Source organism: Tamandua tetradactyla, chromosome 8, assembly GCF_023851605.1.
Source record: "Tamandua tetradactyla isolate mTamTet1 chromosome 8, mTamTet1.pri, whole genome shotgun sequence".
Taxonomy (NCBI): domain Eukaryota; kingdom Metazoa; phylum Chordata; class Mammalia; order Pilosa; family Myrmecophagidae; genus Tamandua; species Tamandua tetradactyla.
Genome location: NC_135334.1, coordinates 85645874 through 85664303, shown reverse-complemented (window position 1 = coordinate 85664303; position 18430 = coordinate 85645874). Strand labels below are relative to the sequence as shown.

The following is an 18430-nucleotide window of genomic DNA, read 5'->3' as shown; positions in this document are numbered from 1 at the left end:
TGTGAGGTACAAAAACAAATTCATTCCTTTCATCCTTTTCTCATTTACTCAGAGCGTAGCTTAGCAGAAGGTTGAATGCAGCTCCTTTTACTCATTTGGGTGCACCTTCTTGTCTCCTGAACCTGTTTTCCAGAAGTCCCTACCCTTAAAGCTGACGAAGCTGAGGGCCTGGAGACGGACAGGGATTCCCGTGTCCGCGCCCTGAGGGCGCCAGGTCTCAACCCGGCAAGCCCTTCCCACGGAGGTCAGGTCCGCGAAGGGCAATCTCGGCTCCTTGGGGCTGGAGGCTCCAGGAAAACCAAAGCTCTAACGCGCCATCGAGAGGAATCGTGTGGGGTAGGAGAAAGACGAGTTTTCTTCCCATGCTCCCGATGAGAAAACGAGGCGGAAAGAAAGAACGTTGTATAACTCGAGCGTGGGGTATAGACTCGGGGAACAAAGAGACTGGAGGAAGATGCCGCTGCCACACCAAAGCAGATCCGAGGGCTCTCGAACTTTACGTAAGTCACTTGCATCTCATCACTGCTCAGTTTCCTTTACGCCACCGTCTTGGCCTCAGAGCCTTCGCGAATATGGCTTTGCGCACTGCGGCGGGGCTGCGCCTCAACCGAGCTTGGCCTTTTGGCTCCTCCCCACCGGCCTGACTGGATTGGTGGCGGACACCAACCAGGCTGCTGATTGGGTGGCGAAGGAGCCATTCGGGGCGACTCTGATGGGTTCGGCTGCCCCAGAGTGATAAGTTCGGCTTCAGACACGCCTCAGCGCCAGCAGCGAGTTGGAGCTCTATGGAGGTGGCGTCGGGTACCGGGTGGTGGCTGCAGCAGCGATTCCTCTGAACTGAGAGCTTCAAGCCGTTCCCGACTCCTTCCTCCCCCTTCCCTCCCCCCTTTTTGTTTTCCGTTCCCCTCTCCCCTCCCTTCCCCGTCCCCGACGACCGAACTCTGAGGAGGCAGCTGCAGTGGCAGCTGCTGAGTTCTCGGTGAAGGTGAGTGAAGACACCGCCGACGCTGCTGCTGAGTAGAGCGGCCTAAAATGGCCGCCGTGCTGTGGCTACTTCTCGTGTAGTACAAAATGGCGGCCGCAGGCGGGGCCGGGCGGGGCTACCCTTTTAAGCGGTTTCTCCGCGCTTGGGGCCTCCTGGAAATTCTTCGCATCTGTTGTCCCTCCCGGTTGCTGGCGGATTAGAAAGAAAAGGGCAGTCTAGACAGGCCCCGGCCGCCGTCTGGTCGTGGCTGTCACCTGTCGTTCCCTCGGCCGACGCGCGCCGAATCACGGGTGTGATGGGACGGAGAATGAGGTCGGCACGGGTTGCGCGCGCCGCGACGAGGGCCGCGACCCGGCGGTGAGGGCCTGGCCGTTGGCGCGGGACCAGCCGAGCCGCAGGAGTCACAGAGCCGGCCTCCCGGTGGGGTGGAGGTGTGTGTGGCGGAGGGGAAGCGGCGGGGTTGCTTTTCGTGGAGGGAGCGAGGGGCCTCCCGGGTGGGCCCCGCCCGGAGTTGAAAAGGAAGAGAATATAATGGTTTATGTCCTTTTTGTCAGCTGAGAAGATAGTGGAGAGGTGGCTGTCAGCCCTATGGGGATTTATGGGGTGGGAGGGGGCCGGCTTGAAGGCGGTGGGTGGGAAGAAGGCCGCCTTCCTGCCTGGAGAACAAAGAGCCGGGCGCTGGGCCGGCGGGGGCGGCCTCCGCCCCTCCCAGCCGATGCTTGCCCCTATGGGCGAGGGGAGGGCCCGGTATGGTCAAGAGACCAGTAGTTCAGCGAGGAGGATATCGGAAGCACTTCCCGAAGTCAAGGCTGGGTGGGAGCATTCCACTGCTCTTTTGTTCCCAGGAAGGGGGAAATGGGGTGGAGGTTCCGACTACTGCCATGTTGTGGCCCTGGTCTTTGCTTGCCTAGGGCCAATCACTGTTCACCCATGTCCATTCTCTTGCATTCTTCCAGATATGCTTGGGGGGGGGGGGAAGGTTTAAAAGAATGGGTAGTGAAGAAAACTGCTAAGCAGTCTGTAGTTAGATTTTATCCAGTCTTTTGAACCCATCGTTGAGGCAGTAAATGTATTTTCCACAGATTGTGTCCATGTTGATGGAGATAGATTTTCTATTACTACTCAGCTTCAGGGGAGGTTTTTTTTTTAAATATTGGTTCTTGGTTTTGGAGATTAAACTTATTTCTATGAAGGCTGTTTTTGACATCTTTGAGGACCATAGAATTTCCAGGTGGTTGAACAAAATAAAACTTTACCGTCTTTCTGTGTTTTGAGTACATTGATTTTAGTCTTCAGTCTTGTGAGAACTGCAATGCAGTGAAAGTTCAATCAACTGCAGTGCCAGGAATTGAAATTATAATTGAATGAAGCTTTCTAAATCCCTGTTCTAACAGTTATCTAATTTTGGTGCTTTTTCTCATTCTAGGTTTATCGTTTCTCCTTTCCCCTCCCCTCCCCACCCCATCCATTAATATTATTCTTTTGAAGATTCTTCGTTGTCAAGCCGCCAAAGTGGAGAGTGCGATTGCAGAAGGGGGTGCTTCTCGTTTCAGGTAAATGCAAATTTATTTCCAAGAATTCTGTTATAAAATCCAGTCATAAAACCAAGAGTCGCCAGACTAAATAATTCTGATTTAATGTGCTGAAATTTTAATGTGCCACATACATTAAAAGAAGTCTTTAGATTTTCACTGGCTACCTTCTAATAATTGCCATCTGAAGAATGAATGTTGTTGTAACAATTCTTTGGCTTTCCTTTAGGCCTAAGTTCAGTCTTCATCTGTGGTGTAATTTCTAAAATAATAATAAATCCTGTGTCCAATAATTAGTTGAGATATGATTTTAAAGCATTTTTTTCTCTTAAATAGTGCTTCTTCGGGCGGAGGAGGAAGTCGGGGTGCACCTCAGCACTATCCCAAGACTGCTGGCAACAGGTATCATAAACATAAAAGTGAACGAGTTTTTAAAATAGAACATTTTAAGTGAAAGTCTTTCTCAAGTATAGCAATATAGTTTATGGCAACAGACGCCCGGACTTCTGAAATAGATAATGTTATAGGTCAGGGTTTTTGCTCAGTATACTAAATTTATAGCTCAACTTTTGATTATTCCTTAGCTGTTCATCTAATGTTAAGTTGAGATCCTCAAACTGTTAAAATTTATATTCTTAAATTGTTTGTGAACTGTCTCATAGGTATCATTTCTGAAATCAGTTATTACCCGTACTAATTGGTATTGATAAAGCAGTGTGCATGCAACATGATCATAGTTATAAAATATCTAGGGAGTTTTTCAGGATATGGCTCTTAGACCCAGCAGCATTGGCATCACCCCAGACTTAACAGAGATGCAAAGTTTCAGGCTGTACCCCATACTTAATACTACAGAAACTCTGGCGTTAGGCCCAGCAGTCAGTTTTAATGAGCCCTCCAAGTGGTTCTGACATACACTACGGTTTGAGAACCACTGTCTCTCCACGGTTTGCTCAGTTATGAATAAAATTGGGGGAAGACCTAAACTTTTTATTTAGAAGAGTTTCTGGTCATTGTGACATTTGGCACGTGACTAGACGGAATGTTTGTAAGATTTCATAATCTTAATTATAAAACTTAATTTTATCGTGATCAGCGAGTTCCTGGGGAAAACCCCAGGGCAAAACGCTCAGAAATGGATTCCTGCACGAAGCACTAGACGAGATGACAACTCCGCAGCAAACAACTCCGCAAATGAAAAAGAACGACATGATGCAATCTTCAGGAAAGTAAGAGGGTAAGTTCATATGACTATTTTGTCTTTACTAATAGGAAAAAAGAATGGATTAGCTGTATATCTCATGTGTGTGCTATACAATTGGAATTAGAAAACAGGCTGTTAAAAGCTTGCCTGGGTTCTCTATTATATAATGACCTAAAAAGCAGCAGACCAGTATTTTGGAACCTACAGTTGCTTTCAGCTATTAGGTTAAAACCCACAAGCTCTTGTGCTGCCATTTCTTTACTGAAATGGCACTGGTATGTTAACCCAGTGAAGCAGAGAATATAATGGACTTCCTGGTTCCAGCTTTGATAATAAGCAGGCCCTTGTGCCCTGGGCTTTGAGAAAGGATTTTCATCAAATAGCTGGGGTACCCCCAATATGGTATGGATGTTATAATCTGAAGGCTTACTTCAAAATCCCTTTGACTAGGTGGGTAAGAAGATAAGCCTTGATATTAAAAGGAGATGATAGAAAAACAGCATAATTTTCAACTCAGAATTTTTTGTGTGTTGACTGACATTTAATATGTGATTCTGTTTTTCCCCAGCATACTAAATAAGCTTACTCCTGAAAAGTTTGACAAGCTATGCCTTGAGCTCCTCAATGTGGGTGTAGAGTCTAAACTTATCCTTAAAGGGGTCATACTGCTGGTAAGTTAAGTGTTTACTTAACTTAAAGGGAGAGGAAAATGTTTAACAAATCCAAGTTTTTTTTTTATTTAACTTTTTTATTAATTAAAATTTAACAAACAAAAACATTAAGACATTCCATTCTACATATACAATCAGTAATTCTTAATATCATCACATAGTTGCATATTCATCATTTCTTAGAACATTTGCATCGATTTAGAAAAAGAGATAAAAAGACAACAGAAAAAGAAATAAAACGATAACAGAGAAAAAAATATTATACATACCATACTCCTTACCCCTCGCTTTCATTTACCACTAGTATAACAAATCCAACTTTTAATGGCCTCAAATTAAGAGGTGAATTTTGAATTCACATTACAATTGATGAATTAAACTGGGCTATCAGCAAACTATTTCCCCCCCTCCCCAAACAAGAACTTTGTTTGGTCTTGAAAATAAATTGTATTACAGTCAGTAAAAGATTGCTCTGAGTACTTTACATGCATTATCTCGTTTTGCACAGTAAACTTCCTAAGATAGGTGTTATTCCCACATTATAGCTGAGACTAGAGAAGTATATTTGTCCATTCTGATATAAGATTTGTTGCAAAATTTAGGATGCTTAAATCTGCAAGTAATTATTATTCAGGGTTCTCAAAAAATTTTCATGTGTAGTAAAGCAAAATGACATTTATAGATTGTGGACAAAGCCCTAGAAGAGCCAAAGTATAGCTCACTGTATGCTCAGCTATGTCTGCGATTGGCAGAAGATGCACCAAACTTTGATGGCCCAGCAGCAGAGGGTCAACCAGGACAGAAGCAAAGCACAGTAAGTAGTAGTTTGTTTGCAGATCTTAAAATTGATGTGAAAATTTTCAGTTTAAAAACCTGTCAAATAATTTTTGTTTCAATAGACATTCAGACGCCTCCTAATTTCCAAATTACAAGATGAATTTGAAAACCGTACCAGAAATGTTGATGGTAAGAATTTATAGTTGATACTTGTAGTACTGTATGTTTTCAGTTTAATTCTGAATGTTGACTTTCATCCTTTGGTGTTTCTCTTTTTCAGTCTATGATAAGCGTGAAAATCCCCTCCTCCCAGAGGAGGAGGAACAGAGAGCCATTGCTAAGATCAAGATGTTGGGGAACATCAAATTCATTGGAGAACTTGGCAAGCTTGATCTTATTCATGAATCTATCCTTCATAAGTGCATCAAAACAGTAAGTGTGTCTGGGAATTTAAGTTTAGGTTAATGTAAGCATGACGTGCATTATTATTTGGGGGGAATGAGTTCATTGTCTTTGAGACCATCTGAGAAGGGTGGTAGGATAAGTAAATATTTTGACGGCCAGCAAATCTGTCATGTAGAGCAAAATTTATTTAAATGTGAAAGTATGCTGCATGATTGGCATGGTAGGCTTAGGACTGTTTTAAGTACCTACATAAAAGTTGCTTAATTTGGAAGGATTTCTTCAAAATAAGGGAAAAGTGTATCTAAACCAGGATCAAGCTGTAAAATTTTGTCGGTATGTGGCTTTTCTTTTGGTAGCTTTTGGAAAAGAAGAAGAGAGTCCAACTCAAAGATATGGGAGAGGATTTGGAGTGCCTCTGTCAGATAATGAGGACAGTGGGACCTAGATTAGACCATGAACGAGCTAAGGTGAGTATATTGCTTGGTTGAAGCAGTATAACTAATATGTTTTGGTTTTTATTCAAATTACCTTTTTTGTATGAACAATTGTCATGTTTAATCATTTACCTCGATTGTAATCTAGAAGCCGAAAAAGCCCTTAGTGCACATTTGCTTTAGCAGTTTCTTCTAGTTATATATATATATTTTTTTCCTTTATCAGTCCTTAATGGATCAGTACTTTGCCCGAATGTGCTCCTTGATGTTAAGTAAGGAATTGCCAGCAAGGATTCGATTCCTGCTGCAGGTAAAATTAGTTTCTTTAAATGTTATTAAGCTGATTTTTCTGTGTATAAATAAGAATAGTAGAATAAAACTTACACCGTTTTTTAAATTGAAGGATACCGTAGAGTTGCGAGAACACCATTGGGTTCCTCGCAAGGCTTTTCTTGACAATGGACCAAAGACGATCAATCAAATCCGTCAAGATGCGGTAAAAGTAAGGATTTTTTTTTTAACAGTTGGATTTTAAAATGTTTTCATAATACCATGGAAACTACCAACAGTTTTACATGAATATTGAGTCCCCCATCATACTGGCGGAGCTTAATGTTTCACTCTCCTGTGTGCCACTTTGGGAAGAAGTTATTTACAGAAATAACATAAAACCACTCACTCATAATTTCCCTGTAATTAGGAATTAAAGTTTTAAGTAAAATGGTGTCCAAAGGCAAAATTGCTTATTCACTTTATTTCTAAAGGATTTAGGAGTATTTATTCCTGCTCCTATGGCTCAAGGGATGAGAAGTGACTTCTTTCTGGAGGGACCGTTTATGCCACCCAGGATGAAAATGGATAGGGACCCACTTGGAGGACTAGCTGATATGTTTGGACAAATGCCAGGTGAATTCATATAAGACAGTGGTCTGGTTAAACTAAAAAATCAACTTAACAATTTAATAGTAGAGTTCTAAGAGTTGTTCGTGTATGTATTTTAAGGAAGCGGAATTGGTACTGGTCCAGGAGTTATCCAGGATAGATTTTCACCCACCATGGGGCGTCATCGTTCAAATCAACTCTTCAATGGCCATGGGGGACACATTATGCCTCCCACACAATCGCAGTTTGGGGAGATGGGAGGCAAGTTTATGAAAAGTCAGGTAAGGCTACATTTCTTTTAAGAATGTCTAGGTAAGAAGTGTTAAACTTGCAATGTATGTGACTTTTTTTGGTTTTGCTAAGAATTGCAAATATTTTTAGGTGTGTGTGTGTGTGTGATTTTTGAAACTAAATTTTCATCTGTGATAGGTATTTCAAACTGGGAGAAATGCTTATCCTTAAATTTAGTAAAGTAATAGTAAAATCATATCACTTTGACAGTTAGGTTAGACTTTTATTCCCTGTTTCATCTTTTACCGTCTCTGGGCAAATTCAGTTACGCTTTCCACAAGGCTTGGCTAATCCCTTTGGTACTTGCTTACCATAATTTGTGGACCCCTTTTTATCTAGACTTTCTTTCTCCCTTTCTGAAATAGGGGCTAAGCCAGCTCTACCATAACCAGAGTCAGGGACTCTTATCCCAGCTGCAAGGACAGTCGAAGGATATGCCACCTCGGTTTTCTAAGAAAGGACAGCTTAATGCAGATGAGGTACATTTGCCTATGTTACTTATATACCATAGTTTGTCAATTCAGAAATTTATTGCCCGGTGATTATAAAAAGACGCGTTATTAAGAGGACTTATGCTGGAGTTCTTGACTTCCTTTCTTTCTTTCTATACTTTCTTTTTTCTTTCTTTGGATGTCCAGCGTCCTATGAGCGAAGATTATGAGATATGAGGGCAAATTTCTTAAGTATTTAGTTAGAGTAAGGAAAATGGTTGTCAAGATTTTTCTTTGTGGTTTTCCTTTAAGCAGAGTGAATTAAGAATAAAGCAAGACATTTTCTAACTCTAGTTAAATTTGCTGTTTATTTGAGTATTTTAGTCATGCTGATCCTAGGAGATAATTGTGCAAATGTGAAATTTATGATGGTATCATTCATTAGTGTAGGTCAGAGCTTTAATTTTCAATTCTTAAGAGAAGTGTTTCTGCCCTAGGTTTTATAATATTTGTATATATTGAGTTAATATTAGGATGTTATAATGTAGCATTTAGTATGTCAACAGCGTGTTGTTAACTTTGATGTCTGTTTTGATTTGTTCTCTATTCCAGATTAGCCTGAGGCCTGCTCAGTCTTTCCTAATGAATAAAAACCAAGTGCCAAAGCTTCAGCCCCAGATAACTATGATTCCTCCTAGTGCCCAGCCACCACGCACTCAAACACCACCTCTGGGACAGGTATGAACTTTAGTAGTATGACAGCATTTTTCTGTTGTTTGAGCGCTAAGCTTTTCTTCTGTCTGACTTCACAAGCTCTTTTTTTATTTCTTTCAATGCCTGTTATGTTACCTTTTTTTTAGACACCTCAGCTTGGTCTCAAAACTAATCCACCACTTATCCAAGAAAAGCCTGCCAAGACCAGCAAAAAGCCACCACCGTCAAAGGAAGAACTGCTTAAATTAACTGTAAGTTTCAAATACTTCCAAAATTATTCTCTAACTCACAGAGTTAATACTTTTGGATGGGGAAAGCACTAAAGAAAGATATTTGGACTGTTTTCTTTTCAGGAAACTGTTGTAACTGAGTATCTGAATAGTGGAAATGCAAATGAGGCAGTGAATGGAGTAAGAGAAATGAGGGCTCCTAAACACTTTCTTCCTGAGATGTTGAGCAAAGTGATCATCCTGTCACTAGATAGAAGTGATGAAGATAAAGAAAAAGCAAGTTCTTTAATCAGTTTACTCAAACATGAAGGTATAGCCACTAGTGACAACTTCATGCAGGTAGGACACTTTTCATACTTTTCTAGTTTTGTGATAACTTCCCATTCAAATTTGAAAACTATTCTGACTGTTACGTATTCCTTCTCAGGCTTTTTTGAATGTATTGGACCAGTGCCCTAAACTGGAGGTTGACATCCCCTTGGTGAAATCATATTTAGCACAGTTTGCAGCTCGTGCCATCATTTCAGAGCTGGTGAGCATTTCAGAACTAGCTCAACCACTGGAAAGTGGCACCCATTTTCCTCTCTTTTTACTTTGCCTTCAGCAATTAGCTAAGTTACAAGATCGGGAATGGTTAACAGAACTTTTTCAGCAAAGCAAGGTCAATATGCAGAAAATGCTCCCAGGTAAGAGGATTGGTGGGTATTTGTTTACTTTGTTAACACTAAATGTAGGGATTTCTAATATCTTGCGTGGATATATGTCACAGTCTGATAATTCTGACCAGATAATAAAACATTACTATGGGTAGTCTTTGCCACCTTATAAAAACAAAAGATTATTGAACTTTATTTAATATGTTTATAGTTTGAGTGCTGGGCTGGATTTTTAATTCTGTTATATGAATATTGTACATTAGGAAATAATTTGTAAAGCTGTGAAAGGCCAACTAGGTGAAATGAACTTACTATTGCAGTTGACTTTGTCTCTTCAGAAATTGATCAGAATAAGGACCGCATGTTGGAAATTTTGGAAGGAAAGGGGCTGAGTTTCTTATTTCCGCTCCTAAAACTAGAGAAGGAACTGTTGAAACAAATCAAGTTGGATCCATCCCCTCAAACCATTTATAAATGGATTAAAGATAACATCTCTCCCAAACTTCATGTAGATAAAGGATTTGTGAACATCTTGATGACCAGGTAAGAAAGATTATTTACTAGAAAAAATAAGTGCAAGGCAGGGAACTGAGCTTTGTTTCCTTAGCTGGGAAACTTACTTTTTGGTTCTAACAGGGCATCTTGTTTCTGTTTAGCTTCTTACAGTATATTTCTAGTGAAGTAAACCCACCCAGTGATGAAACAGATTCTTCCTCTGCTCCTTCCAAAGAACAGTTAGAGCAGGAAAAACAATTGCTTCTTTCTTTCAAGCCAGTGATGCAGAAATTCCTTCATGATCATGTTGATCTACAAGTCAGTGCTCTCTATGCTCTTCAGGTGCACTGCTACAATAGCAACTTCCCAAAAGGTGAGGTGACTAATATCAGTAGAGTGGTGGGAAAGGGGCAGTTCTTAAACGATGCACACACTAAATATGGGAATACTTTTTTTATTTTTAAACAAGGCATGTTACTACGCTTTTTTGTTCACTTCTATGACATGGAGATTATTGAAGAAGAAGCTTTCTTGGCTTGGAAAGAAGATATAACCCAAGAGTTTCCAGGGAAAGGCAAGGCTTTGTTCCAGGTAAAAAAAAAAAAAAAAGATGTTTTAATGAAATAGTTAAGATAGCTCTGGTAGGTTGTCTTCTGTTTCTCATATGTACCATTTTGCACTATTAGAAGGCTTGATTAAGTAGGCAGTGGCAAAGTGAGGTTGAACTATATAATGAAATCATGTTTCAATTCTAGTGGTACATAAAATGTTTGAGTTGAGGTGATCAACAAAAATTTTTAGAAGTGACGTTTGTTCTATAGAATGATGAGTTATGGAAATTTGTATTTAAGGTTTTTTTTAGAAATTCCAGTAACTACTGAAAAGATTGCTTCTGAATTATAATACCTCAATTTTTTTTTTTTCAATCTTGTTGAGTGAACTTTTACTCCTAGGGGAAGAACTTAATACATTAAGGGACTCTAGAATCACAGAGTGCATTAATCACCTGAAGAGTAATTGAATGCAGGTCAAGGCCTGATCCCACAGATTCTTATTGATTAGGTCTATTGTGTGCATCCCAGTTCATTCTCATTGATATTCCAGGGGGTCTGATTTTGAGAAACACTGGGCTGTGTAGCTTGCCTTTACGCTTAAGGTTCAAAAACTAGCTTCTTAAGAATCATCCTTGCAGCATTTGTCCTAGATAGAGCCCTGTCTTCAGAGAATCTGATCCAGTAATTCTAGAAATCTGCTTAGTCAGGAAAACGTCCCCATCACCTGCCCCCTTCTCTCCAAAGTACTCCTATCACATTTAGGTATGGGAGAAGCCATTGTCCTATACAAAATGGTCCTGAAATGTAACTGCAGCATAAGCAGTGTCATCATTCTTTAGCCATTTAAACTATTGTATAAGTTATCCCAATCCAAATAATAAAACCCCCCTTTCATTACTTAAAGCTGATTTGGAAATAGTACTCTTGCATCGTCTTCTAAAAGACTTTCCAATTATAAAATATGTCCTTGGTGGTAGTGAGAATTGCTGGATAGACCCTGAATCAAAACTTCTTCTTTGAGCTTTTTTTCTTCTTCTGTACATACTACTTATTTTGTTAAATCACAAATGCAATTTACAGGTGAATCAGTGGTTAACCTGGCTAGAAACTGCTGAAGAAGAAGAATCGGAGGAAGAAGCTGACTAAAGAACCAGCCAAAGCCTTAAATTGTGCAAAACATACTGTTGCTATGATATAACTGCATTTGACCTAACCACTGCGAAAATTCATTCCGCTGTAATGTTTTCACAATATTTAAAGCAGAAGCACGTCAATAGGATTTCCTTCTGCATAAGGTTTTTTTGTAGTGTAATGTCTTAATCATAGTCTACCATCAAATATTTTAGGAGTATCTTTAATGTTTAGATAGTATATTAGCAGCATGCAATAATTACATCATAAGTTCTCGAGCAGAGGCAGTCTATTGCAAGGACCTTCTTTGCTGCCAGTTATCATAGGCTGTTTTAAGTTAGAAAACTGAATAGCAACACTGAATACTGTAGAAATGCACTTTGCTCAGTAATACTTGAGTTGTTGCAATATTTGATTATCCATTTGGTTGTTACAGAAAAAATTCTTAATTGTAATTGATGGTTGTTGCCGTAATAGTATATTGCCTGTATTTCTACCTCTAGTAATGGGCTTTATGTGCTAGATTTTAATATCTTTGAGCCTGGGCAAGTGCACAAGTCTTTTTAAAAGAAACATGGTTTACTTGCACAAAACTGATCAGTTTTGAGAGATCGTTAATGCCCTTGAAGTGGTTTTTGTGGGTGTGAAACAAATGGTGAGAATTTGAATTGGTCCCTCTTATTATAGTATTGAAATTAAGTCTACTTAATTTATCAAGTCATGTTCATGCCCTGATTTTATATACTTGTATCTATCAATAAACATTGTGATACTTGATGTAGTTGTGACGATATTATCTAATAGCATCCACAAATTTGTGGAGAATTGTCAGCTTTTATTTTGAGGGAGAAGACCTGTTTTATTGGTTTGAAGATTAGGGAACCTTAAATTCTTAGAATCTAATTCTCTCTTGATGACGAGATAAGAGATTCAAGATTATTTCTCTTTAGATCAGATTGCTGAAACTAACGTGTATACAATTCCATTAAATCAGGCAGTGCTGTGATAGCACAAGTCTCATGAATATGGAAGGACATTGCTGTGCACGAGAAGCAATTTACATTTTTCCATGTCATACTGAAACACATGGTGAGAAAGCACTTAAGCATTTACCCTATTTAACATCTCCCACAGGGGCTACTTTTAAAATCCAATTTATTGAGATATATTCACACACCATACAATCCATTTGAAGTATACAGTCAGTGATTCACAGTATCATTACATAGTTGTACATTCATCACCATGATTGATTGTAGATCATTTTTACTACTGCAGGAAAAGAAAAAACCCATACCCATTATCATCCCCCTCCCCCATTATTAATTTTCCAGTATTGCTGTGGTACATTTGTTACTGTTGATAAAACAATGTTATGGTATTACTGTTAACTATAGTCTATAGTTTGTAATAGGTACATTCCCCCCCCCCCATATCACTCTATTAACTCCATGTAATAGTGTCATAGATTTGTTCTAGTTCATGAAAGAACTGCATGTTATCCATTATAAGATTCAGAGTCCTGGGACATTCTAGCAGTTAATAGGCTTATTCGGCTATCATTGGCTAGGGTATGGGCTCTTGAGAAAGTGCCACTGGAGTCCCAGTTGCTGTTTTAGCACCTAAGTAGGCCCTGTACTTGGTAGTTTGAGGGAGAAACTGTAGACAGTAGTAAACCATAATATTGAACCTGATTAGAACCTACAGTGTCAGAAAAAGTAACTTCATCCATATGAGGAATGAATGGTGGGTAAAAACCAATATTCCTGATTGAGTTAGAGAAGTTACATCCTGTGTTATAGTCACCTTCCTTGGAGTTCTAATGATCAATATAGTTTCTGAGGGTTTCTCAAGTGTAAAAGAATTAAGGCCATGCAGAGACTTGTGTAGAATTTTAGATAAAATATTTCAGAAAACTACAAAGCTATAAGAAATAGGCCAAAAATTGCTTTATTCCTGGCCCACTGGCCTAATATGGTTGGGTGGTGGGAGTGGGGTTTGGCCACTGAATTCAGCTCATGTCCAGAAATTCCAGTTTGTGGCTAGGGAATCTGCCTAAAGGAAACCTTAGCACTAGACTTACTGTGCAGCGAGTGGTTTGACCTTAGTTGCAGGAGGGCCATGTTTTCATCCCTATGTATTCCAGAATGATTCAGATACTGAACTGATGGGCCTCTTACAGAATATGCAACACTTTTAGACGGTGTAATTTAAAACCAACCATACTAGGGAGTAACAATATTTGTATGTCCTCAATATGCCTTGTATAAATGCCCTGTAATATGTCTTAACATCGGTATGTAAATACACAGTGACGTCTTAAAAATAAGATTACATGCCTTTACTGTCCCGAATTACTGCTTGAAAGAGTTATCTATTAAAACTTAGCCAACGACTTTTTTTCAATTTCAGTAAGATTGCACTCTACTACGCCTGTACAATAAAACTTTTTTTGAGGTTTCCAATAACCTTAGTGCTATATGTAGGAAGGGTTTGATTTTACTATAGTGGGCATTTGACAGCCTATTCCTTAAGACTGCTTTGAGGACATCTCACCTTACTGGCTGTTTCTGGTCTTAGGAAAAAGACTGAGTCACTTATTGTCAAACCCCACATCCAATCCATATCAAACCGTTGGTTCTGCTTTTAAAACACCCAAAAATGTAACCTTTCACCTCTTCAGTTGATACCTTCCTTTCTCACATAGCATATGATAGCCTTAATTGGACTCGGCTTAATCCTTGCTCTCCAGTCTCTTAACACAGCAGCCAGAGGAAGTGGGATATTAAAAAAAAAAAAAAGCCACTTTGCTTAGAACTTGCTGAATAACTTTCCATGCAGTTAGATTTCAAGACAAAAATACTAGGTTTGGTCCATGTGGTCTTAAATCTAATCTAGTCCCCCCTCTTGCTTGTCCCTGTTCCACCTATTTCTCTGACCTAATTTCCCACTATAGGTCCTTGTTCATTCTGCTTCAGTTAAATTGGCCTACCAGGGACATGCCAAACGTGCTCTTACTTTGGAGACTGTTCCTACTAATCCACCCAGAGATAACTGAATGACTGGCTCACCTTAGGTCTGGGCTCATAGGTCACTTTTAGTAGTAAGGCCCCCCACTGTCTATCCTATTTTAAAATATAACAAGTAAACACTCCCTATCCCTCTTTACTGCTTTATATATCTCCATGTCAATCGTATCAAACATTAAATTATTTGTATCTGACTTCATAATTAAGGAACAGAAAATTTTTGTTCACTGGTGTATCCTTAGCATATACTAGGCACTCAAATATTTGTTGGATCAAACCATGAATTAACCAAAAAATTATCCTACATAGCAGGGTCTGGGTCTAGAATTATATAAAGAACAAAACTCTAGAGCTCTAGACAGAGCTAGGGTTAATCCCTGCCACTTAGCAGTGGGATCTAAGGAAAAATTTCATTTCTCTGAGTCTTGCTTTATTTTAAAACGGGTTAATAACTTAAACATTGCCATGTGGGCTCAATAAGATGATGTTTAAAGTCATCAGCAAAGAGCCTTGCACATAGTCCTTAAATATGTATCAAGGACTTACTAGCCATACCATGAGTACTTCCAATAAAAACTATCCTCTGAGCTTCCAAGATACTAGCTAAATCTGGTATTTTTCATTCTTACTTGACCTATCAAAGCATTAAGCAGTTGACTATTCATTCCCTCTTTCTTACTTTGTTGTTTCCCTTAATCTTTTAAGAGTCTCTTTTATAGCCTGGCCAGTAAATGTTGCTGCTCTGTTTTCTTCCCTAAACACTACTATTCATTCCTGTGGCTCTAATAGCCATCTGTGGTGGTTAATTTCATGAGTCAACTTGGTTAGGTTATGGTCCTGTTGTTTGGCCAAGTAAGCTTGAGCTGATTGTTATTGTGAGCATATTTCATAGAGGGATTTGATTAGTCAGTTGATTGCCTCTTTGTTGATAACAGCTGCATTCAACAAAGAGGACTGCCTTTAGCAATAAGAGTAGTCTCTTCATCCAATCAGTTAGCGGTCTTAAAGGTCAAATTGAGGATTTCAGTAGTCAGAAAAATTTCTGCTTCTCCCTCAACCATCCAGCTTTTTTCCCTTGGGAATTCAACTTCACTTTCATCAATTTGCAGCCTGCCCTACAGAATTCAGGCTTGTCACTCCCCATGGTCACATGAGATAATTCCTATAATAAATCTCTTTAATATTCGCACACACAATACACGGCATATATCCCGTCCTTGTTTCTCTGGAGAACTCTAAGAAATAAACTATATGCTGATGACATCTATATATTGAGTCCAAACTTCTTTCCAGAACTTCAAACTTGCACATATAACCAGCTCCCGGACATTTTATCTGAATGTGCCACAAGCACTTCAAACTCAGCATTCATTCCATCACAAAACTACCCCACCACCACCACCACCACCACCATTTAACTCTGCTAACTCTGAATGACACCCCCATCCAAGCTGAAAACGAGAGTCACCCTGACTCTTCCTTCTCAACTAACCACTAAATTTGTGCGTTCAAAATTGAACACCTCCTATGTACTGTCCAGAGGGGGAGCCCACTGTTCAGAGGGGTACATAGAACAGATCACTACAGCAACATGGGTGCCATGTGAGCTTGAGAGGAGGAAACATCCTGGAGAAGTTGAGACTACAAGAAAGAGTAGTTTTCCAGGTAACTGCAAGGGCATGGCTTTCCAGCAGAGGCTTGAAAAATACAAAGTGAATTTTTCTTCCCCCTGACCAGCTTTTCCTTTCTGCTCTGCTAGTACCTCTCTATTTTATACCAGAAGGGTATATTTCATCCAACACCTCTGAATGAAGAGACATCCTTCAACTTACTTTTGGAGGTGGCAGTGCAGAGCAGCTTTGGGTATTAATTGTCCATTGGGACCAGGAGGGCAGGGATATATACAAAGCTTTTCTACTTGTTTTACTGGCTTTAGAGAACCCATCCAAGGTAGCTTTCCAAGAGAGCCCTCCAAGGAAAATCCAGGGCTTTTTTCAATCAAGGAGAAGCCTGAGCACAGAGCAGATAATGAAGTAACATAGTCTCTCTAGACCAAGAGACCTACCTACCCTTCCCAACCCTCATAATTACCTAAAGTTCAGTCTAGGAGGATGGAATATAAAGATGCAGTGAGAAATCCCCATGCCGCGGATGGCAATGGCAGTCAGGAATGCTGTGTCTCTCTAGTGCCCTCTTCTGGCCTTCCAGGAAATAACACACACACACACCCTTGGCAAGTGTCCTATTACATGCATCCCCACGGAAAGCAAGACCAAGACCTATCAGACATGATCATCAAGAGGAGGAAGTGACCAATGAACTGTATATTTAAAAACCGACTAAAATGGCAAATTTTGTTCTTTCTCACACCACAATAAAAAATACAAAAAAAAAAGGGAAGAGTGAAAATTTGACCTTGGCTTGATCCCCCAGTCAACTGTGGCTGAAACTACAATGTGACTGGTAGGACTGCTCAGTCAGTTGTGGAACATGCAGAGTCACAGACCAGAACTGAATCCCAGCTTCCCCACTGATTGGTTCTGGGAATTTAGGTCAATGGCTTTATTTTGCTGAGCCTCATTTGCTTTATCTGTGAAGTAATCCTTGGTTTGCCTGCATCCTAGGGGTTGTTGGAAGGAGCCAGATAGGTGATGAGAAAGAGCTCTGGACAGGTGTGGGTTTGTCCAAGATGTCAGTAATTCATTCATTCAATAAATATTTTTTGATTGCCTACTATGTCCTAGGCACTATTCCAGTGCTAGGAATATATCACTGAATGAGACAAAGTATTCTTATGGAGCAAACATTCTGGGTAACTGAAAGATAATAAATAAGCAAATATATACTGTCTGGTAGTAAAAAGTGCAATACATAGAGAAATAAACCAGCATTAAGAGACAGGGAGTGATGTGGATTCTCTTTGAAAAAAAGGTATTTAGGGAAGGTTTTATGAGGAAGTGACCTCTGAGCAAAGATCTAAACAAAGTGAGGGAGAGAACGGTATAGACATCTTGGAGATGAGCATTCCATGCAGAGGGGAAGCAAATTCAGAGGCCCCGAGATGGAAATACACATGGAAAATCTGACAGGAGTGTGGCTGAGGAGGGAGTAAGGGGGTCTGAGGCCAGAGAGGTATCAGAACCAAGACACACAACTAGTGAGACATAGTAAAGACTTGCTTTTATTCTAAGTGGAATGGGCTATTTGGGGAGGATTATTATAATTTGTTGATGATCACTCATTAAGACTAATAGTGCCTATGCTGTGTCTTGTGCAATGCTATGACATATTATTACTAATATTCTAGCTTATGTGTATTGAGCACTCAATATATGATAGATTAGACTAGGTATCTTAGATTTATTATTCCATTTAATCTTCCCAACACTCCTACTATCTCCATTTTATTGATGAGGAAACTGCAGCTCAGAGAAGCTAAGCAATTTGGATAAGGTCATTTCATTTATTCAACAAATAGTTATGCACACCTTCTACATGTACTTTTGAAGTGCAAAGTTACACAGCTATTAAGTCACAGGATTGGGATTCAAACCCAGGCTCTGCTACTCAAGAGCCGATACTCATAACCACTGTATCAAACTGCAAGGTGGGAAGCAGAAAAATAGGAAAGAGAGGAAAGGACCTATCTGGAGGCAATGAATGCCTCATCCCTAGAGATAAGTCATCAAGCTGGGTGAACAATGGAGTATAGGTGACTCTGAATCCCAAGCCTTATGACCTGAGGTGAGGAGGTATCAACCTTCAAATCCACACCCTCCCCACCTCCCTCCTCTCCTCCCTTCCACACCTCAGGCACCAGCACTCCCAAGGTGGTGGAGGTTGGCTTCCAATTCTCTCCACTTTTTTCCTCCCCATAACCCAAGAGCTTCTTATTACTGCACCAAAAACTTAAAAATCAATAGGAAAACTGCTAACTTCTTTTAAGGCCATACTAGGTACTAGACCCATAACACTCATTATTTCTTGCATTTGAATCTCCAAACAGTGC

At 39.9% G+C, this 18430-nt stretch overlaps 1 protein-coding gene and 1 non-coding gene across 2 annotated transcripts; both read left to right on the top strand.

Moving 5' to 3' along the window:
• The first annotated feature begins 454 nt into the window (after window positions 1-454).
• On the top strand, window positions 455-12169 carry EIF4G2 (eukaryotic translation initiation factor 4 gamma 2). The gene is made up of 23 exons (XM_077114781.1): window positions 455-716; window positions 843-985; window positions 2474-2538; window positions 2854-2919; window positions 3614-3754; window positions 4290-4392; window positions 5075-5206; window positions 5292-5358; window positions 5450-5601; window positions 5931-6041; window positions 6235-6318; window positions 6412-6510; window positions 6773-6914; window positions 7011-7171; window positions 7547-7660; window positions 8225-8350; window positions 8473-8577; window positions 8680-8895; window positions 8984-9242; window positions 9551-9755; window positions 9869-10080; window positions 10177-10298; window positions 11342-12169. The coding sequence occupies exons 1-23, from the start codon at window positions 455-457 to the stop codon at window positions 11405-11407; spliced, it is 3153 nt and encodes a 1050-aa protein (XP_076970896.1). The 3' UTR covers window positions 11408-12169.
• Window positions 7713-7855, top strand: LOC143645429 (small nucleolar RNA SNORD97). Its single transcript, XR_013157138.1, has one exon. It is a non-coding gene; the product is annotated as a small nucleolar RNA SNORD97 (small nucleolar RNA).
• Window positions 12170-18430: the final 6261 nt, after the last annotated feature.